This window comes from Lynx rufus, unplaced genomic scaffold, assembly GCF_022079265.1.
Source record: "Lynx rufus isolate CCGP_SWC_20201006 ecotype Redwood Valley unplaced genomic scaffold, mLynRuf1.p SCAF_8, whole genome shotgun sequence".
NCBI lineage: Eukaryota > Metazoa > Chordata > Mammalia > Carnivora > Felidae > Lynx > Lynx rufus.
In genome coordinates this window covers 99,665,441-99,688,624 of record NW_025814896.1, presented here as the reverse complement: position 1 = coordinate 99,688,624, position 23,184 = coordinate 99,665,441, and the positions used below count along the sequence as shown (strand labels likewise).

At 41.1% G+C, this 23,184-nt stretch overlaps 1 protein-coding gene across 3 annotated transcripts in view; it reads left to right on the top strand.

Moving 5' to 3' along the window:
- The first annotated feature begins 971 nt into the window (after window positions 1–971).
- SUCLG1 (succinate-CoA ligase GDP/ADP-forming subunit alpha) overlaps window positions 972–23,184 on the top strand; it is a 48,381-nt gene continuing 26,168 nt past the window's right edge. The window contains exons 1-3 of one of the 3 annotated variants that reach the window (XM_047068629.1): window positions 4,459–4,490; window positions 5,746–5,899; window positions 11,144–11,247. In XM_047068629.1, the coding sequence (XP_046924585.1) occupies window positions 4,473–4,490; window positions 5,746–5,899; window positions 11,144–11,247 (276 nt within the window). In that variant the 5' untranslated portion in view covers window positions 4,459–4,472. Of the gene's footprint in view, window positions 1,075–1,322; window positions 1,420–4,458; window positions 4,491–5,745; window positions 5,900–11,143; window positions 11,248–23,184 lie in introns of those variants that run through there. The other 2 variants (XM_047068630.1, XM_047068632.1) reach the window with 2 other exon arrangements.

The window sequence follows — 23,184 nt, the reverse complement described above, 5'->3', positions numbered from 1 at the left end:
ACTGACAATATCTGGATCACAGAAGAAATATTGGGAAATCTCTGTTGGGTAATCCTACTCATACATCACATAGCTCAGTGTAAATTGTAATTACTACGTCAGTAAATGATCATAATTCTATTGATGAGAATGACAAGGAACCTCAGATCATGTTTGGAAGCAGGGAGAGAGATTACTTTATCTGTTTACTCTTTGACTCCTGGACTCTGAGTTTCCTTCTAAACCACTTACAGGAATGACCGGTTTGTTTAAAAAGGAGCAGTCACATTTGATCTATAACTTCAATGTTCCGGGATCCCCAGGGAAGGGGATTCACTTAGTGCTAGTCAAAGGCTGTATGATAGCTTGTTTGACCAAAAGATCCATATCCCAAGAAATTAAGTGTCAGTAAGGTAGTTTTTGGTCTTTCTCGTCATTTCCTTACCTTCACTGGACAATAGTATGAACTCACATTGTTACCATCGGTAATTCTTCCAGGTCCTCACAAGGGTATGTGGTGAGGAATAATACTGGCCTCTCCGTATGCCAGCCGAGATAAATGAAGGTCCAGATTGGTTTAAGGATACGGAAAGTTCTGCACTGCTCTTCGCACTTCATTCCTCTTGCCACTCCATCCCCTGGGTCTGAGTATCCCCTTTCCCGCTCGCTTCCCCTCCCGCACGCCTCCACCTAAACCACAAAGTCGAGGCCACCAAACTACATTTCCCACAATGCTATGCGCCGACCCGCCTCGCGTGAGGTTTTTCCTAAGCTGCCGTTGTAATTAATGTTGAATTAAAGCCACATTTCCGGGGAGCAGCCGAGTTAATGTCCTCTTCTCCGTTAAGAGACCTCTTTTCCCCTCTACCTACTGTGTCCAATGTTTGGCGAAGTCTCTGCGGCGGAATATTCATTTAGGCGACTGCCATGGCCACCCATTTCCTCTTCGAGCCTCGGCCCTTACCAGGTCCCCGGGGGCCTGGGAGTGTCATTGGTGGATGACCGCAGCTCTTGCCGCTGCCGCTGTCACTGCGACCATGGCCTCTGGCAGCAGCTGCCTGGCAGCCGCCCGCCTTCTGTCGCGCTCCTTCCTCCGTGAGTCCAGCCGAGACTCTCTCCTCCAGGTCTCCGAGAGTTCCTGGCCTCGCCGGGCCCAACGTCCCGGCCCAGGCCGTGGCTGGGCCCTCCGGGGCCGGACCTCAGCGGGGGCCTGGGAGCCGCGAGAGTGCGGCCCCACGTCGGGGACCTCCTGGGGCGGAAGGAGCTTTGCTGGAGCTTTGTGGGGTGGGGGGCGTGACTTGGGCTGCTGGCCTAAGTAGGGTGGCCGAACCCGGATTCGGGTCTGGCAGCCCTGCAGACCTGGGGGCATGCTCTAGCGCCCGCGATGATGAATGGCCGGATGGGGGCGGCATCTAGACTGCCCCTATTTGGGAGTGAGAGGTGAGGTGGTCCAGGATGAACTCAGCTGGGAGAGTTGAGCGTCTAGATTGAGAGATGGGGGAAGAATGTCTCAGTAGCAAACTGGGGAGAGGGAGTAAGGCTGCCGCTTGTTTTTGGTTTTGTTTTTGTTTTTTCCCTGTAGATTGTAGACTTAGCAGAAAGCTGGGTTCTGCACCCCAGAGTCAGCATAGCCCAGAGCACTCCTAGAAGTTTAGGTTTGGCTGGTACCTTAACCAACTATTTGCAGTGTCTCCACCAGGCGGTGTGGACTCCTCGGTTCCTGAAAAGTTAATACCCAAGGTTGCTAGTCTTTGAGTAATGCTGACTATTGAAAATTCTTGCTGTGTTCAAAGTCTCTGTGTTAGGTTGACTGTATAGGAAGAGACTTTGAAATTAACCATATCACATTTGAAGTCCGGTTAGTCCCTTATAGTCTGTGTAGTAACCCTAGGCACTTTTCTGAATCTGCTTCTCAATTTCTGTTTCCAATCCCATGAAAATAATATTTTAATGAATGTGAGACATCATCACTTGTATGGGGCACCATTATTTTGTCTACTACTAACAGTAGAAAATGATTGCCAATTAAAATTGTGCCATGCCATTATGAGTTGTCAGATGCATCCAGATTTAAGACATCTTGAAAAGTGAAAAAATGTGCATCCTGGAAATGATGAAGTACAGGATAATCTGGGCTCACTGTGCAGAATTATTGAAACAATTTATATAAGGTACCCGGGATGTAATACACACTCAGCGATAGTTTTATTCTTCCTTTCTTACACTTCCCTCCTAATTCGGCTTGTACTGAGTATTGGACAAGACTTAATTCATTTCTTGAGAAGATTACATTCCAAAAGTGTGGGAGGATGAGTATGCACTTAATAGCTACACTTCCTTAACCAGACCACAACTGGTAGGACAAACATCTGGCTAGATAACTTTGGCAAGTAGGAAAAAGTTGGGTTTATTTGGGAAAGTTTTCTGGAGATTCTTGTGTATAATTTAAAGGACAGTTGAATGTATTGTAAGCAGAAGAGAAAAAGGGATTAATTATAGCCATGTCATTCTCACCTGGGGTCCTGCTCCTCTGAGTTTCTGAAAAATCCTAGCCTCAGGTAGGTCTGCTGTCTTAGTAGGAGGAGAGTCTTAGGAGAAGTGTCTAAAGAATCAGGATCTTTAATCCACGCTTACCAATATTTAGTAACCCTTTGCTCACAGAACTGGGAGTTCTTTTTTCCTACACAGGGCCTTAAAAAACCATCAAGTGTAGTTTTCTGTTGCTCAAATGGTCTTCATTTATCCTAGTCATGTGATCAATCTGTTATTAAGAATCTGAGAGTCTGAGATCTAAACTAATTTATCTCCTATATTAGAGGGGTTACAGACTATAGTGTTTAGTGCAGAAATCCCTCTAAATTCTCCAAATCTACTCAGGCCACATTTTTAAACCCATTTCCACTTTCACTAGTAAAACAGCAGCCACAACAGTTCCACCTAGCAACTTTTTTTTTTTTTTAGCGTGGTCACAACTTATTTATGCTCTGAGGTTAGTAATAGAACTAGAGATGCTAGAGAATTTTGTTTCCTCTGTCCTCTTAAGTTTCAGTAGCAACTGAAGGGTACATTTGTGCTGAAGGTCACAAGTGTTGCAATATTGATTTGCTTTAGGAAAAAAACAAAAAAAAAAAACCCCAACTCAAACACTTTGTAGGTGTCTTCCAGAGCCCTGTTGGAATGTTTAGAAATTTTTGAGCCCAAACAACCCAAAGAACAAAGCAAGAACAAACCAGTTTTATAGTTTATGAAAAAAGGGAAAGAATCCAGTTGAAGTGAGGAAAGAAAATAAAATGAAAAATAAGGAAGGTTTCTTCCATGAACCAGTTTAACGATTTTATAAGCACATTTGAAGTTGAGTTAGTAAAGTGTTTCAAGAAACACAAAGCTATGCAAGGTCATTTTATTTTTATTTTTATTAACATTTATTTATTTTTGAGACAGAGAGAGACAGAGCTTGAATGGGGGAGGGTCAGAGAGAGAGGGAGACACAGAATCCGAAACAGGCTCCAGGCTCTGAGCAGTCAGCACAGAGCCCGACGCGGGGCTCAAACTCACGGACCGTGAGATAATGACCTGAGCCAAAGTCGGACGCTTAACCAACTGAGCCACCCAGGGGCTCCTGCAAGGTCATTTTAAACACAAGCCAGGGATTCCTGTAGGTTGGGTCTTGTAGAATAAATAGGGAACGGGAGGCAGTATTTTTAGCCCCTGAGTTATGGTATTTTAATGCCAGAAAGTGAACTTTACAATCCAACTGGTGTCATGTCTTTATTTGGCAAATGAGGAAATAAACTCAGAAAGTTTCCTGGCCAATATCAGAATGGATATTAGAACTCAGGTTTTCTGACTCTGTAGTATTCTTTTTACTAGTACATGCTTTGTGACACTATAGTTCCCTTCTGAAGCTGTGGTCTGTGGTGTTCTTTTTTTCTTTTCTTCTTTTCTTTCTTTCTTTCTTTCTTTCTTTCTTTCTTTCTTTCTTTCTTTCGAGAGAGCTCAAGCTGGGGAGAGGGGCAGAGAGAAAGAATCTTAAGCAGTCTCCATGCCCAATGCCAGTGCCTGATGCAGGGCTCGATCCCATAACCCTGGGATCATGACCTGAGCTGAAACCACGAGCCGGATGTTCAACCAACTGAGCCACTTAGGCACCCCTCTTTTTCTTTTTAATTTTCATTCTTTTTTCATTTTTGGCAGCCTTGTTGTTTTGTTGAGGTGACTACCCTGCTCAAAGATGCCACCTGCCTTTTTCATGTGTTTGCCAAGTTGTGTAAGCTGATTTTGGAATCAGGCAAATATTCAGAAGTGTAGTTGGGGAAAGGGGACCCTCAGCAGTGATGTTTCTGATATTAGTATCTGTTGCCATTGCATCTGAGAAGCAAATCTCTATTTGAGAAATATGAAATGGTCTTCATCTAAATGTACCAGCGTAGCCATGAGGAAGTAATGTGATTTTCTGACCTCAAATTCATTTTTCCACAGAAGCATAATTGGGGATGTTCAAAATAATTTCCGTAAGTATAGGAAAACAGTCTCGTTTTACCAAAGGACAGGAGTGTTGTTGCTATAGCCCCCCCCTTTTATTACATTATAATATTTCTAAAATTGAGATGTGTCTTATAATTGAGCATATCTACAATAAATTGGCAGCATTTTTTCTCTCTTATTAGTCCTTAATAGTACTTCAGTAGTATTTTAGATTTGATGAAATATGGCACTTTTGGCCAGCTAAGCTTCATTTGTAAGTAAATATTAAATGAATATATAATTTTGCATTTGAGTAGTGGATTGTTTGGGGTTTGGGAGTTAGCAGCTGCCGAGTTACTCTGCTATAAAGTTCTATAGGCAGGGACCACGATAGTGTATATATTTTATACATATATATAATATGCCATTGGTAAATATCCATTTATTAAATTCATAAGTGCATGCATGAATAAATGAGTAACAAGGAACCCAGTTTGTGAGGTAATTTGGAAGAGGAGTATTTTCATGAACAGAGTCTCTGATTATTGGTTGGGAGCATGGGAGTGGTCAAAAAAGGCTATGGTTTGAGTCCCATCTGGGCAGGCGCTCTCTGGCCATAGGTTCATCATGCATCCCACAGCCATTTCATAAATGATGTGGTTGCTCTCTTTGGGGAAGAGGACTCAGCATGTGACTAACTGGATGATACAAATTTATCACCCTTGTTGAAGGCACATCCCTCTCATTACTCAACCCCTTTCCTCCATAGCTTTTGTTACAGTGCAACTCGTGTAGTTTTGTGTTTCTTTGTTTAATATTTAGCTGTCTTACAGGGTAGGACTCTTCTTGTGGGTAGGACCCGAGCCCATCTTGTTGGCTTCTGAATCCCTAGTACCTGGCAGATAGCTTGGCACAAAGAGCACCTCAGAGCAGTGTGGTCTTCTCATTCTGCATTGATAATCATAATGATATAGATAGCGAAGAGTGAAATAGCACTTGCTGTACCCTAGGCATCATTGTACGTGCTCTTTATATTATGAACTCATTTAATTCTCATATTGCCTATGAGGCACATAATATTACTATCCCCATTTTTCTCACAGTGAGGCTGCACCTTTAAAAATGTTTCATAGGGTAAAAAGTTACAAGTGTATGTGTATATACTACATAATATTTGTAGACATGGATTAGTATATTTACAGATAAACATATATAGGATATGCATGAGGACATATATGAAACATTTCTCATTGGACTTATCTTAAAATATGAATTATATGACTTACCTTTGTGTTCATGTAGGATGTTAACCCAGTTTGGGGAGCATACCGGCCACTTTGCTACCCAGTTTACAAGCATCATCTGATAACAACATCACAGAATCCTTGTGGGCAGCTGTTATTCCATTTACAGTTGGGAAGACTGAGGTTAAGGGAGATCAAAAGATCTGTCCCAGGTCAGTGGCTGGTGATCAGCAGAGCATGAACTCAAGCCTAGGCCTTTCTGTTTCCTTAGAGCCCTTTTCAGACACTCCTGGGATGCAGTCCCAAGGTTAGGCTGCCCAATTTCTAAGAACCTGGAGAGAAGGCATCACCACCACGTTCCCTGGAGATGGCCCAAGGTGTGGCAGCTGCAGCCTTCACCATTGGGAAATTCTTCCTGGTGGCGAACCTCAGGCCTTCCTGCCGCCCTAATATGTAATTTAAATCACTCATTTTCTCTTTCTTTCTTTCTTTCTTTCTTTCTTTCTTTCTTTCTTTCGGTAATGTTTATTTATTTATTTTGAGAGAGAGAGAGAGAGAGACAGAGACTGAGAGAGAGACTGTGCGTAGGTGTGCACATGTAAGCATGGGAAGGACAGAGGGAATCCCAAGAAGACTCTGTGGTGTCAGTGCAGAGCCCGGCCTGGGGCTTGATCTCATGAACCATGAGATCATGACCTGAGCTGAAATCAAGATCCAGACCCTCAACTGACTGAGCAACCCAGGTGCCCCTAAAATGCTCATTTTCTTAACATTAGTTAAGTTAGGTAGCTCATCATCTGTTGATATACCATTTGTCTTCAGTTGTGTTTCTTGTTCATGGCCATTATCCATTTTTCTGTTAGGCTTTGGTCTCTACCTTGTTGGTGCTTCATGTTGCTAAAGTTAATTCCTTGTCTGTTAATGTGTTATGAAAACACTTCCTGGTCTGTCACTGCCTTATCTCTACTTACGGTATGTTTTGCTTTAAGCTCTTTCTTTTTTCCTGTTGTGAAATAGTCTATTTACATCACATTACTGCATCTGGATTCTATTTGCTTTAATAAAAAAAAAAAAGGTTAGTATGGAATTTGTACTAGATTAAGATAAAAGCTTTGGGGACTGCTAGCAGCATTTAGGGCTGGACTTCTGTGCAATATTTAGAAGAATTTTAGGGAAACCTGTGATCTTTGCATGTACAAAAATGGATGTAGGTTTTTCTCCCCTTCTTTCCTGTTAAGTAGGAAAAATGAGATGGAACTTGTGACATTTAGCTTGATAGAGGTGTGTTTTTTATAGACCCTGTCTCTTGTCCTGAAATTCAGTGAACATATGTTGTACCACGACTCTGTAAGGTACTTTACCATATGGGAGACACTATGGTATACAAGACATGGGCCTTATAGTCATGGCATTTACATTTAGAAGTTCCAAAGTATTTAGATGGTACTTGAAATAATCTTGAACTAAATTTAACCTTAAATAATTTTTCTGAGAAATAAGGCAGTAAACAAAGTAGCAGATTGTGTGCATCCATCCGTACATAGTGTGTGGCATAAGTATTATATACCACATAAAAGTGTTTGCAGGTTCCATTCTTCTTAATCTCAGATCCCCTAAACACGCCCCGTTATATTCACAAGTCATGAATGTCATGTGAAGACTTAAGGATTCCTCACTGTCCAATGTTTTATTTAAATGTGAACTTACATGAATTAATGCAAGTGAAATTCTCAGGGAGTTGAGTACCATTGACTCTCTTAATTGAAAGGTGAAAGGTATTTGCAAGATGGTGGGACCACTCGTGTATGCCTTGTGTTCTTGATTTAACCTTACGAAATCACTTTCTCTAGTTACTTGGTAGTTTTATAGAGGTCAGGTTAGCATTTAAAACCAAAATGTGACTGAGCATCTTTTAGTGGTGGACGGACAGTTGAAGATCTGTGCTGTAAACCACTTTGCTTTCTTCAGCAGAAGTAGAATAGACTATTTTTCATTACTTTGGGCGTTTGATTGATGGTTTGAGTGGAGAGGTAATCAAGTAGGGAAAGAACATGCATAGAGCTGGTCTGACAGATTTAATGTTTACAGCAGCTAGTCGCTTGCTCTCTTGCTCTCTGCCAGGCCAAATGAAAGAGATCGGTGGGATTGTGGGAAGGAAGGGGAAGAGGTGCAGGAGTGGGGATGAGGAGAGGCTGCTTTCTTGGGGAGCCTCCAGCCTGCGATTCTGGGCCATGATATTATAAAGTAGGAAAGGATGAGGAAAAGAATGATAGAAGTAAGAATTCGGTGAGTTTTGCTTGGAATGTAAGCATATTTTGCATTATTTCCATCCTGAAGCTGTAGAGGAGGCACAGATGAAGGTGAGGAGAACTATGAAGTACAGTCAGCCTCTGTACTTAGGTCCTCCTCACAGCCATGGTATCTGGGAGAATGTGCTTGGTGTAAAAGGCCAGAGATAGGGCAGGCTCCTCTGGGGTGGGGTGAGTTTCTGGGATTAAAAGAGCATTTTTGGTGATTATGGAGTACCACTATCATGGCTTGCTGGGGCGCCTCAGGTTTTCCTTTGAGTTTCAGAGACTGTTTTGATTGCTAGCATCTCTCATTCAGTTGACCTACATGTCCTGGAGCAGTATTTTGGAAAAAGAGGCATATAGTAGTCAGTGGCTCCTTATCTGGGATCTCCTGTGACATGTTGATCTTTACTATGCAGGTGCACGTGTCTGGTTAGATGATCTGAGGCCAAGAGGTTGAATGGGCTAGAATTAGGGCAGATGTGAAGAGAGTTTTTAGTTGCGGAGAGATTACAGCCATTGCCGGGAACCATACAACCCTCTACTTCTTTAGGAGGTTGGAAGTCAATAAAGTAGCAGGGATTTTAGGTGTGAACTGCTGGTAGTCTGGGGCTCATTTTGGAGGTAGCCCCAGTGAGGAATCCATCCCTTAACCCTATCCTCTCTGACCTCCCGGCCCCAAACCCTCCCCTATCCCCCAATAGGCACAGACTGAGTTGGGACAGGAGAGTTTATCTACCCCAGATGTCCAAGGCCTATTCCTACCACAGTACTTTTCAACTGTACTTCTGGCCCGCTTTATGTCAGTTCAGGTGAATTGTGGGTCTCTTGAGGGCTGAGACTCTTATTCAACACTTTATCCTTGATACTTGGTATTGTGGCTTGGCGTAGGTGATCCACAGTGTTGACTGAATAAATGAATGATGACAACTCCAGGAACTAGGGTATGTGCTTGATTATTCTAGCATCCTCATTTCAGTACCGGTGACACCTTGTCTGGCATCATGTAGGTTTCTTGTTAGGGCAAAATATCGGGAATTTCTTGTGTTCAAACATATATTTTAGATTTGGCTCAAAGGTCATGATAGTCTATTATAGCTTAGCTGCAGTTACATCTATATGAGCGTGGGCTCATACAGTAGATGAGAGATCCCATGCACACGTGCACACACATGCCCACACATATGCATGGCAGATCTCCCAAGATCGACTTCACCAGAGGTTTAGAATGTCAAGGTCAACTGCACAGGCTGAGCAATACCAAAGGGCTAGGAAACTGTAAGGTCAGCTGCTCTTCATCACACTTTCTGATGCAGTTTTTGTGGGCACCAGAGATCTTGGGTTGTGAAGTCTTAAGCTCCATAAATCTAGGAGGTCTGGAGTAGAAGAAGAAGAAGATAGTGATCTTAGTTGTTCTGCTCTTGAGCCCATGCTTTATGGATGTAGGCTGACCTGTCTTTTCTCGGGGTGATAGGGCCACTCCTGCTCCTGTGGTTGGAGAGGTGAACTGTCTGATTTCTCCTTTCTTAAGAGTGAGTATAAGAATTCTTGTGGAGGGCCCAGCTTTACCTTCAAAAAGCAAGTATTGCCTTTTAGCAAGTATGCACTCCAGATACCCTGATCTTATAATTTGATCTTGTAATCGAATCTGTTATCCTGTCTGAAAATTCCTGATGGTGGACCATGTATTGAAGATTCCAGGAATAGAAAGGACTGGTGAAGCAGATTCTGTCAGGAATAGCAGTGGGAATACTTCCACAAGTATAGTGGTTGTGGGTCTCCAGCTGTGAGAATGGAGCCATTGGCAAGAATGGGTCTTAAGTGACAGCACTGGCTAGGGTGAGCCCTGAGGCTGCAAATTCCCTTTGTAGGGTCTGCTGTCCTAGGTTCAGGTGCTTGGCTGTGCCCACTGTGGCAGGACTTGACCCTCAGTGCCCCCTAATGGTCCCTCGTTCAGCATACTCCAGTTCAAAAATGCAGCTCTCTGTTACCCAGCAGATCTATGTGCACATAGAACACTCCTCTCCCAGTTGAGAAGGGTGAATCTTGGCCGGTCTCTTCCCTAGAGGTGCAAGGGATTCCAAAATTCAAAGTTGTTAGAAACTGAGGTATGCACAGGAGTTGAAGACTGCTCAAGAGATACCCAAAGGGCCAGATACAGATCAGTTATGGAGCCTAAGGTCTGAGGATTTAGGAGGGCAAGAGGCAGCGATTCAAAACAGAAAGCATGGAGTAGACTCTGGACAAATACGTCATAAGATGTTCTTTTCTAGAGTTAGCTTCTATGGGTTAATTCAATGGTAAGAGGATGGCCTGACACTTCAAAAGGGCCAGGGATGGGCCACAGAGACAGCAAGTTGGGGCTATAATGAAGGTTTTAAAGTAGTAATGTTTAAGACATTAAGTAGTAATGATGTAAGACACCAGACCTTACATATAGAAGATGTCAAATTGAGTAACCTTGGGTTGTGTATTAGACAAGTTTTATCTCTGACTTAAGATTGAATGTTAACATTTAATGTTAATATTTAATGTTATTTTGGGGAATGACTTGCAGAGTAGTTCTTACAAGCTCTCCTAACAAAGTGTGCCTCTTCACTTACCTGTTATTTATAGATGCTGGGCTTTAACAGATTGGGTAAGGAAGGGGCGTCTGCCTGGCTTAGTCGGAGGAGCATGTGACTCTTGATCTCGGGGTTGTGAGTTTGAGCCTCACACTGGGTGTAGAGATTACTAAAAAAATAAGGAAACTTAAAAAAAAAAAAGGTTGAGTAAAATGGGCAAAGCATGTGGCTGTTTAGCAAACATTATTAGTACAAATGATACCTGGTCCCTGGATTTAATTTGAGCCATTTGTCTTTGGGGAATGAAAATTCTAAGCTTAAGCTTTTCTTTATACATTTAGAAAAGGATACAAGATTGTGGTTCTTGGTAGAGGGGATACTGGAGAAGAGAACAGTGTCCTTTTTTGTTTGTTTCTCTATTTCTGTAGTCTTTGTGTGTCACTTAAATTTTCCATGATCACAAGATAGCCCCTGTATTAGAGGGTTTGGGGTGGTTGTGTTTTTTTGTTTGTTTTTTTTTTTGTGTGTGTGTCACTAAGTTCAATTCATGGTCCAGTAGTTTGGAGAAATTATAATGTGTCATATTTTCTTTACTTTTCAGGGCAACAGAATGGAATTCGGCATTGTTCCTATATAGCTTCCCGGAAACATCTCTACGTTGATAAAAATACGAAGGTTATTTGCCAGGGTTTCACCGGTAAGCAGGTACGTGTCAAGATGTTTTATAAAGATGCATACTACATATACAAAAACATTTTAAACTCTTTTCTATGTTTTAATATCACAAAAGTTATAATATATGATTGTTGCAGAAAAGCATACAGTACAGTGATGGAATTATATCTTGTTGTTGGTGGTGGGGGGTGGTGGGGCTGGGTACTATAGTCAGCCTATAAGATGAAAACTCTGTTTAAACTTACCTTGACAGTCCCTCCCCAGGGACTAACATGATGTTAGAAACCCACATACTCTCTTTCAGCCAGTTTAACACCACTGGTTTTCCCCCAGCACTGGAATAGATTACTGTTTCTTCAATTGACTACTAGGTAAAGTAGATGGCGTGTGTTTAGGCCTTTTGCAAAAAACATGCACAGCTAAACACAGATCAGTGTGGGGAAATGCTTATGCCCAGAGAGGCTCCTGGGAACTGAGATACGCGGAAGAATCAGCACACCTACTTTTCTCATTTTGGACTCTCTGGGCAAATGGTCTTCAAGGGGGCTAGCAGGCAAAATTGCATGAAGTATTTTAATTTGTTCTCATTCACTTATATTCATTGTCTCTCCCTACCCCTGCTTACATCCTAGAATTTGCAAAAGTTTTAAATATATGTGCAATGTGATTCCACAATAAGATGCAACATAAGAATCTCCTTTCCTGCCTTCCTATCATTCTATGCTATAATGCATATTCTACATTTATATGTCTATGAAGTAGATTCATAAAAGAAAAATTGAGTGTTAAGATTCTGTGTATTTAAAATTTTATTTTATTTTATTTTATTTTATTTATTTATTTATTTATTTTTTATATATATGAAATTTATTGACAAATTGGTTTCCATGCAACACCCAGTGCTCATCCCAAAAGGTGCCCTCCTCAATACCCATCACCCACCCTCCCCTCCCTCCCACCCCCCATCAACCCTCAGTTTGTTCTCAGTTTTTAACAGTCTCTTATGCTTTGGCTCTCTCCCACTCTAACCTCTTTTTTTTTTTTTTTTTTTCCTTCCCCTCCCCCATGGGTTCCTGTTAAGTTTCTCAGGATCCACATAAGAGTGAAACCATATGGTATCTGTCTTTCTCTGTATGGCTTATTTCACTTAGCATCACACTCTCCAGTTCCATCCACGTTGCTACAAAAGGCCATATTTCATTTTTTCTCATTGCCACATAGTATTCCATTGTGTATATATACCACAATTTCTTTATCCATTCATCAGTTGATGGACATTTAGGCTCTTTCCATAATTTGGCTATTGTTGAGAGTGCTGCTATGAACATTGGGGTACAAGTGCCCCTATGCATCAGTACTCCTGTATCCCTTGGATAAATTCCTAGCAGTGCTATTGCTGGGTCATAGGGTAGGTCTATTTTTAATTTTCTGAGGAACCTCCACACTGCTTTCCAGAGCGGCTGCACCAATTTGCATTCCCACCAACAGTGCAAGAGGGTTCCCGTTTCTCCACATCCTCTCCAGCATCTATAGTCTCCTGATTTGTTCATTTTGGCCACTCTGACTGGCGTGAGGTGATACCTGAGTGTGGTTTTGATTTGTATTTCCCTGATAAGAAGCGACGCTGAACATCTTTTCATGTGCCTGTTGGCCATCTGGATGTCTTCTTTAGAGAAGTGTCTATTCATGTTTTCTGCCCATTTCTTCACTGGGTTATTTGTTTTTCGGGTGTGGAGTTTGGTGAGCTCTTTATAGATTTTAGATACTAGCCCTTTGTCCGATATGTCATTTGCAAATATCTTTTCCCATTCCGTTGGTTGCCTTTTAGTTTTGTTGGTTGTTTCCTTTGCTGTGCAGAAGCTTTTTATCTTCATAAGGTCCCAGTAATTCACTTTTGCTTTTAATTCCCTTGCCTTTGGGGATGTGTCGAGTAAGAGATTGCTACGGCTGAGGTCAGAGAGGTCTTTTCCTGCTTTCTCCTCTAAGGTTCTGATGGTTTCCTGTCTCACATTTAGGTCCTTTATCCATTTTGAGTTTATTTTTGTAAATGGTGTGAGAAAGTGGTCTAGTTTCAACCTTCTGCATGTTGCTGTCCAGTTCTCCCAGCACCATTTGTTAAAGAGGCTGTCTTTTTTCCATTGGATGTTCTTTCCTGCTTTGTCAAAGATGAGTTGGCCATACGTTTGTGGGTCTAGTTCTGGGGTTTCTATTCTATTCCATTGGTCTGTGTGTCTGTTTTTGTGCCAATACCATGCTGTCTTGATGGTGACAGCTTTGTAGTAGAGGCTAAAGTCTGGGATTGTGATGCCTCCTGCTTTGGTCTTCTTCTTCAAAATTCCTTTGGCTATTCGGGGCCTTTTGTGGTTCCATATGAATTTTAGGATTGCTTGTTCTAATTTCGAGAAGAATGCTGGTGCAATTTTGATTGGGATTGCATTGAATGTGTAGATAGCTTTGGGTAGTATTGACATTTTGACCATATTTATTTTTCCAATCCATGAGCAGGGAATGTCTTTCCATTTCTTTAAATCTTCTTCAATTACCTTCATCAGCTTTCTATAGTTTTCAGCATACAGATCCTTTACATCTTTGGTTAGATTTATTCCTAGGTATTTTATGCTTCTTGGTGCAATTGTGAATGGGATCAGTTTCTTTATTTGTCTTTCTGTTGCTTCATTGTTAGTGTATAAGAATGCAACTGATTTCTGTACATTGATTTTGTATCCTGCAACTTTGCTGAATTCATGTATCAGTTCTAGCAGACTTTTGGTGGAGTCTATCGGATTTTCCATGTATAATATCATGTCATCTGCAAAAAGCGAAAGCTTGACTTCCTCTTTGCCAATTTGGATGCCTTTGATTTCCTTTTGTTGTCTGATTGCTGATGCTAGAACTTCCAGCACTATGTTAAACAACAGCGGTGAGAGTGGGCATCCCTGTCGTGTTCCTGATCTCAGGGAAAAAGCTCTCAGTTTTTCCCCGTTGAGGATGATGTTAGCTGTGGGCTTTTCATAAATGGCTTTTATGATCTTTAAGTATGTTCCTTCTATCCGGACTTTCTCAAGGGTTTTTATTAAGAAAGGGTGTTGGATTTTGTCAAAGGCCTTTTCTGCATCGATTGACAGGATCATATGGTTCTTCTCTTTTTTTTTGTTAATGTGATGTATCACGTTGATTGATTTGCGAATGTTGAACCAGCCCTGCATCCCAGGAATGAATCCCACTTGATCATGGTGAATAATTCTTTTTATATGCTGTTGAATTCGATTTGCTAGTATCTTATTGAGAATTTTTGCATCCATATTCATCAGGGATATTGGCCTGTAGTTCTCTTTTTTTACTGGGTCTCTGTCTGGTTTAGGAATCAAAGTAATACTGGCTTCATAGAATGAGTCTGGAAGTTTTCCTTCCCTTTCTATTTCTTGGAATAGCTTGAGAAGGATAGGTATTATCTCTGCTTTAAATGTCTGGTAGAACTCCCCTGGGAAGCCATCTGGTCCTGGACTCTTATTTGTTGGGAGATTTTTGATAACCGATTCAATTTCTTCGCTGGTGATGGGTCTGTTCAAGCTTTCTCTTTCCTCCTGATTGAGTTTTGGAAGAGTGTGGGTGTTCAGGAATTTGTCCATTTCTTCCAGGGTGTCCAATTTGTTGGCATATAATTTTTCATAGTATTCCCTGATAATTGTTTGTATCTCTGAGGGATTGGTTGTAATAATTCCATTTTCATTCATGATTTTATCTATTTGAGTCATCTCCCTTTTCTTTTTGAGAAGCCTGGCTAGAGGTTTGTCAATTTTGTTTATTTTTTCAAAAAACCAACTCTTGGTTTCGTTGATCTGTTCTACAGTTTTTTTAGATTCTATATTGTTTATTTCTGCTCTGATCTTTATTATTTCTCTTCTTCTGCTGGGTTTAGGCTGCCTTTGCTGTTCTGCTTCTATTTCCTTTAGGTGTGCTGTTAGATTTTGTATTTGGGATTTTTCTTGTTTCTTGAGATAGGCCTGGATTGCAATGTATTTTCCTCTCAGGACTGCCTTCGCTGCGTCCCAAAGCGTTTGGATTGTTGTATTTTCATTTTCGTTTGTTTCCATATATTTTTTGATTTCTTCTCTAATTGCCTGGTTGACCCACTCATTCGTTAGTAGGGTGTTCTTTAACCTCCATGCTTTTGGAGGTTTTCCAGACTTTTTCCTGTGGTTGATTTCAAGCTTCATAGCATTGTGGTCTGAAAGTATGCATGGTATGATTTCAATTCTTGTAAACTTATGAAGGGCTGTTTTGTGACCCAGTATATGATCTGTCTTGGAGAATGTTCCATGTGCACTCGAGAAGAAAGTATATTCTGTTGCTTTGGGATGCAGAGTTCTAAATATATCTGTCAAGTCCATCTGATCCAATGTCTCATTCAGGGCCCTTGTTTCTTTATTGACTGTGTGTCTAGATGATCTATCCATTTCTGTAAGTGGGGTGTTAAAGTCCCCAGCAATTACCACATTCTTATCAATAAGGTTGCTTATGTTTATGAGTAATTGTTTTATATATTTGGGGGCTCCGGTATTCGGTGCATAGACATTTATAATTGTTAGCTCTTCCTGATGGATAGACCCTGTAACTATTATATAATGTCCTTCTTCATCTCTTGTTACAGCCTTTAATTTAAAGTCTGGTTTGTCTGATATAAGTATGGCTACTCCAGCTTTCTTTTGGCTTCCAGTAGCATGATAAATAGTTCTCCATCCCCTCACTCTGAATCTAAAGGTGTCCTCAGGTCTAAAATGAGTCTCTTGTAGACAGCAAATAGATGGGTCTTGTTTTTTTATCCATTCTGATACCCTATGTCTTTTGGTTGGCGCATTTAATCCATTTACATTCAGTGTTATTATAGAAAGATACGGGTTTAGAGTCATTGTGATGTCTGTATGTTTTATGCTTGTAGTGATGTCTCTGGTACTTTGTCTCACAGGGTCCCCCTTAGGATCTCTTGTAGGGCTGGTTTAGTGGTGACAAATTCCTTCAGTTTTTGTTTGTTTGGGAAGACCTTTATCTCTCCTTCTATTCTAAATGACAGACTTGCTGGATAAAGGATTCTTGGCTGCATATTTTTTCTGTCTAGCACACTGAAAATCTCGTGCCAATTCTTTCTGGCCTGCCAAATTTCAAAAGAGAGATCAGTCACGAGTCTTATAGGTCTCCCTTTATATGTGAGGGCACGTTTACCCCTTGCTGCTTTCAGAATTTTCTCTTTATCCTTGTATTTTGCCAGTTTCACTATGATATGTCGTGCAGAAGATCGATTCAAGTTACGTCTGAAGGGAGTTCTCTGTGCCTCTTGGATTTCAATGCCTTTTTCCTTCCCCAGTTCAGGGAAGTTCTCAGCTATAATATCTTCAAGTACCCCTTCAACACCTTTCCCTCTCTCTTCCTCCTCTGGGATACCAATTATGCGTATATTATTTCTTTTTAGTGTATCACTTAGTTCTCTAATTTTCCCCTCATACTCCTGGATTTTTTTATCTCTCTTTTTCTCAGCTTCCTCTTTTTCCATAACTTTATCTTCTAGTTCACCTATTCTCTCCTCTGCCTCTTCCATCCGAGCCGTGGTGGTTTGCATTTTGTTTTGCATTTCCTTTAAAGCGTTTTTCAGCTCCTCGTGACTGTTCCTTAGTCCCTTGATCTCTGTAGCAAGAGATTCTCTGCTGTCCTGTATGCTGTTTTCCAGCCCAGCGATTAATTTTATGACTATTATTCTAAATTCACTTTCTGTTATATTATTTAAATCCTTTTTGATCAGCTCATTAGCTGTTGTTATTTCCTGGAGATTCTTCTGAGGGGAATTCTTCCGCTTGGTCATTTTAGATAGTCCCTGGTGTGGTGAGGACCTGCAGGGCACTTCCCCTGTGCTGTGGTGTATAACTGGAGTTGGTGGGCGGGGCTGCAGTCAGTCCTGATGTCTGCCCCCAGCCCACCGCTGGGGCCACAGTCAGACTGGTGTGTGCCTTCTCTTCCCCTCTCCTAGGGGCGGGATTCACTGTGGGGTGGCGTGGCCCGTCTGGGCTACTTGCACACTGCCAGGCTTGTGATGCTGGGGATCTGGCGTATTAGCTGGGGTGGGAAGGCAAGGTGCACGGCGGCAGGGGGGGCAGGCTTAGCTCGCTTCTCCTTAGGTGATCCACTTCAGGAGGGGCCCTGTGGCAGCCGGAGGGAGTCAGATCCGCTGCCGGAGGTTTGGCTCCGCAGAAGCACAGAGTTGGGTGTTTGCGCGGAGCGAGCAATTTCCCTGGCCGGAACCGGTTCCCTTTGGGATTTTGGCTGGGGGATGGGCGGGGGAGATGGCGCTGGCGAGCGCCTTTGTTCCCCGCCAAACTGAGCTCTGTCGTCTGGGGGCTCCGCAGCTCACCCTCCCTTTGTCCTCCAGCCTTCCCGCTTTCCGAGCAGAGCTGTTAACTTATGACCTCCCAGACGCTAAGTCGCGCTTGCTGTCGGAACACAGTCCGTCAGGCCCCTCTGCTTTTGCAAGCCGGGCTCGGGGGTTTTGCTTGGCTGGCGAGCCGCCCCTCCGCCCCGGCTCCCTCCCGCCAGTCCGTGGAGCGCGCACCGCCTCGCCGCCCTTCCTACCCTCTTCCGTGGGCCTCTCGTCTGCACTTGGGTCCGGTGACTCCGTTCTGCTAATCCTCTGGCGGTTTTCTGGGTTATTTAGGCAGGTGTAGGTGGAATCTAAGTGATCTGCAGGACGCGCGGTGAGCCCAGCGTCCTCCTACGCCGCCATCTTCCCTCCTTCGATCTGTATTTAAAATTTTAATAGCTATTGATAAATTACCCTTTAAAACATTTATACAAATTTATAGTTCCATCATAATAGATGCAGATGTTTTTAAAATAAAGGAATACTACCAAATCAATTAGAAGATAGCCATGAGTCTTAACCCGTAGTATCCCTTTCATTCTTAAAAGAAGATATGGCAAGATAAAAGCAGTTAATGACTTTTTGTGTGTGATTTAAAAGTTAATGATTTTTCTGTAATTAAAAGAATTGTCTATTCTGTGGCATTTTGGTAATCTAGGGTAGGAGTTGTCAAGTTTATTCTGGAAAGGACCAGATTATAAACATTAGACTTAGTGGGCCACACAGTCTCTCTCACAACTACTCAGTGACATTGTAATAACAGCAAAAGCAGCTATAGATAATATGTCAATGAATGGGCATGGTTGTATACCAGTAAAACAGTTTTAAAACTAGTGGCAGACCATACCTTCAAGCCATAGTGTTCCAACCCTTGATCTATAGGATTATACCTAAATATTCAAGTATCTGTAACTTTTGTTTAAAAACAAAAGTTTAAAACACACTGAAAACTATAGAAAGCTTATGAAAGAAATTGAAGAAGACACAAAAAAATGGAAAAAGATTCCATGCTCCTGGATAGGAAGAACAAATATTGTTAAAATGTCAACACTATCCAAAGCAATCTACATATTCAGTGCAATCCCTAACAAAATAACACCAGCATTCTTCACAGAGCTAGAACAAACAATCCTAAAATTCGCATGGAACCAGAAAAGACCCCAAATAGCCAAAGCAATCATGAAAAAGAAAACCAAAGCAGGAGGCATCACAATCCCAGACTTCAAGCTATACTACAAAGCTGTAATCATCAAGACGGTATGGTATTGGCACAAGAACAGACACTCAGATCAATGGAACAGAAGAGAGAACCCAGAAATGGACCCACAAACGAATGGCCAACTAATCTTTGACAAAGCTGGGAAGAATATCCAGCAGAATAAAGACAGTCTCTTCAGTAAAAGGTGCTGGGACAACTGGACAGCGACATGCGGAAAAATGAACCTGGACCACTTTCTTACACCGTACACAAAAATACTCAAAAAGAGTGAAAGACCTAAACGTAAGACAGGAAGCCATCAAAATCTTCAAGGAGAAAACAGGTAAAAACCTCTTTGACCTCAGCTGTAACAACTTATTACTCAACACGGTTCTGGAGGCAAGGGAAACAAAAGCAAAAATGAACTATTGGGACCTCATCAAAATAAAAAGCTTCCACAGAGCAAAGGAAACAATTAGCAAAACTAAAAGGAATGGGAAAAGATATTGGCAAATGACATATCAGATAAAGGGTTAGTATCCAAAATCTATAAGGAATTTACCAAACTCAACACCCAAAAAACAAATAATCCAGTGAAGAAATGGGCAAAAGACATGAATAGACACTTCTCCAAAGAAGACATCCAAATGGCCAACCGACACATGAAAAAATGCTCATCATCAGGGAAATACAAATCAAAACCACAATGAGATACCACCTCACACCTGTCAGAATGGCTAACATAACAACTCAGGCAACAACAGATGTTGGCAAGGATGTGGAGAAAGAGGATCTCTTTTGCACTGGTGGTGGGGATGCAATCTGGTGCAGCCACTCTGGAAAACAGTATGGAGGTTCCTCAAAAAATTAAAAATAGAACTACCCTATGACCCAGCAATTGCACTGGTAGGTATTTACCCAAGGGATACAGGTGTGCTGTTTCAGAAGGGCACATGCACCCCAAAGTTTATAGCACTGCTATTGACAATAGCCAAAGTATGGAAAGAGCCCAATGTCCATCGATGGATGAATGGATAAAGAAAATGTGGTATATATATACAACGGAATATTACTTGGCAATCAAAAAGAATGAAATCTTGCCATTTGCAACTACATGGGTGGAACTAGAGGGTATCATGCTAAGTAAAATTAGTCAGTCAGAGAAAGACAAATATATGACTTCACCCATTTAAAGAATTAAGGATACAAAACAGATGAACATAAGGGAAGGGAAGCAAAAATAATACAAAAACAGGGAGGAGGACAAAATATAAGAGACCCTTAAATATAGAGAACAAACAGGGTTGTTGGCGGGATTGTGGGAGGGGGGATGGGCTAAATGGGTAAGGGGTATTAAGGAATCTACTCCTGAAATCAATGTTGCACTGTATGCTAACAAACTTGGATGTAAATTTAAAAAATAAATAAATTATAAAAAAAATAAAAGTAAATAAAGTACTTACAAATTGCTTTAAAATTCCATAGGTCTGGGGTTTTTTAAAAAATGAACTTGGTTAGAAGGTTTTTGATACAAAATGTCCTTTTGCTTTTTTACTTTTTTTCTGAAATTATTGGCACAAAAATGAGTTATTTTCTTGAAATAACTGGACCTTTCTTCTATTCTTCTACTATCTTAAAAAAAAAAAATCCACATCAAAAAAAAAAAAAAGGAACACCTGAAACCTTTAAATTTTGTTCCTAGGTAAAATTGGTTTATTTATTCTGATAACCATAAATTTTATGAGTATTAACTTCCATGTATATGTATTCTAAAGAAAGCTCATGCTTGGGGCGCCTGGGTGGCTCAGTTGGTTAAGCGTCCAGCTTTGGATCAGGTCATGATCTCGCGGTTCGTGAGTTCAAGCCCCGCGTCGGGCTCTTTGCTGACAGCTCAGAGCCTGGAGCCTACTTCAGCTTCTGTGTCTCCCCTTCTCTCTGCCCCTCCTCTCCTCATGCTCTGTCTCTCTGTCTAAAAAATAAATAAAAACATTAAAAAAAAAAAAAGCTGATGCTCATCTAAGATTTGAAGTACACTTTATCACTCCTCAGCCAATTAAAATCATTTTCAGTCCTCTTTTGGTTATATATTAATTGTGCTAGCATATAATCAAATGTTTGATTAATCCAAATTCTCTGCATTAGTTTATTATATATGATGTTTTTGTTTGTTTACTAAACTCTTTTTGATCCTATGGCATCTTATCCTATGACCTTTTTTTAAAAGAGCAGTTGTCCATGGTATAAGCAATATTTGAAACTATCTGTGCTTCCTGAATTAAGTGATGGTTTGCCTAAATATTGAAGGCCAAGGTGGTTTCAGTGTCTTTCAGTTACTTGCAATTGCATTCTCATTTACTTTTTTTTTTTTTTTAAGTAATTGGGAACCTTACTTGTCTCATATTAGTTAAGATTCTGTTATTATAGAGATAACAATGAAGTCTGAAATTTTGAGTTTATCTTCATAGGAAATCTATGTTTTGTCTCGTTCTTTTTTTGGCGTATACATTGTTCCACGTATGAATGAGGAGTATTTGTATTTCAGAGTGGATTTCAACAATGCACATTTCCAGTAGGTGGAATTTCTGGTACTGGATTTGAACTCCTAAAACTATTTCTATTCTTACCTGGAAGGTGATAATGGGGAAACTAAGGAAAATAAGCTTATTAACAGCTTTTAGCCCTACTTAGGACTAAAAAATAAGTCCATTTGAATTTGTTTAACAGAGTAGTAATCTAGGGCAATGCTTCTTAAGCTGTCTAGAGTGAAAGACCAATTTGGGTGTTTGTTTGCTTTTAGTTTTCAATCTAATGCAGACCAATATTTTTAGCAAAAGAAAAGTTACAACAATATCATATTGCTATAAAAGTTGGCAAACACTGTCATTTTTATTTTTGTTTTTTAACTTATTTTTTTTCTTGTTTTTTCATTTTTCTTTCCTTTGTTTTTTGTAATTTTTTTATTCTTTTTCTTTTTGTGTTTATCTCACTGAAGACCAGCTAGAGTCTACAAACTACACTTTGAATAGCATTGCTTAAAGAGAGAGCATTGGCTTGTGGTTCTTTTCAAAACTCCATCATTGACTTTAGACAAGTTAGTTAACATGCTTGGGTCTAAGTTACCTATTTTGAAAAGTGAAGAAGTTGAATCAGGAAATTTCTGAAGTCCCTTGTGAAGTCCCAATTATTATGCCTATAATAGAATTTGAGTAGTTGGGTCAGCATTTTTAGGTCTCTATAGAATGACCATATAGATCCATTCAATTTCAGCAATTGCTTATTGAGTGCTTACTGTATGTCTTGTGTTGGTTTAGGTGCCATTTCTCAGTGAACAAAGTAGTAAGAAATCACTGCCTTCTTAGAATTTATATTTAGTGGTGGGAGGGAGAAAAACATGGCAACAAAACCAATGAGTAAATTATGTGGTTCGTTAGAGAGTATAAATGCTTTCTGGAAAAAATAAGCCAGAGGTAGAAGTGTGTGTATGTGTGTGGAGTTGTGGTGGTGTTCAGGTTGGGGAAGGGGGGATTTTACGTCAGGTGGTCAGGGGAAGCCTGACCTGAGTCAAGATCTAAGGGAGATGTGAGAGCAAAGCAAGTGGATGGGGATCAAGGGAAGTGCATTCAAGGCAAAGGGGACAGCAAGGCCGTGAGGCAGGAGTGTGCCTGTTGTGTGTGGTAGCCACAAGGCCAACGTGACTGGAGTGAAATGAGCAGTGGGAGAATAGTAAATGAGGCCAGGCAGTGAAGGAGTTCCGATGTGAGGATGCAGGTTGAGTATTGACTTACGGGCCCGTATAAGGAGTTTGGTTTTGACTGTGAATGAAGTGGAAAACCACTGGAGAGTTTTGATCAGAGGAGTGTTAGGATCTTGCTTATGTTTTAACAGGATTATTCTGGCTGCTGTGTTGACAACAGATGAAAGGGAGCCAAGAGCAATATTCTTTCAAGAGTTGATGGTGACTTAGACCATGGTGGTAGCAGTAGAAGGGATGAGACACTGTCAGGTATATTTTGAAGTTAGGGCAATACTGTGTCTGATGTGAGATAGAAGAAAAAGAGAATCAAGGATGACTTCAGTACTTTTGATCTGGCATCTGTTAGGAGTGGAATTGTCATTCACCCAGATGGGGGGGAGTGGGAGGGGAGTGTGGGGGGTGGGCAGGAATTTGGTTTTGAGCACATTCAGATGCCTGCCAGTTAGTTCTCCAAGTGGAAATGTCAGGTGGGCAGTTGACAGTGTGAGTTTGGAGCTCAAAGAAAAGGTTTGGGTTGGGTATGGAGGGGTGTGTGTGTGTGTGTGTGTCTGTGTGTGTGTCTGTGTGTGTGTCTGTGTGTGTATGGGAGGAGTCGCCAAATGGATTATT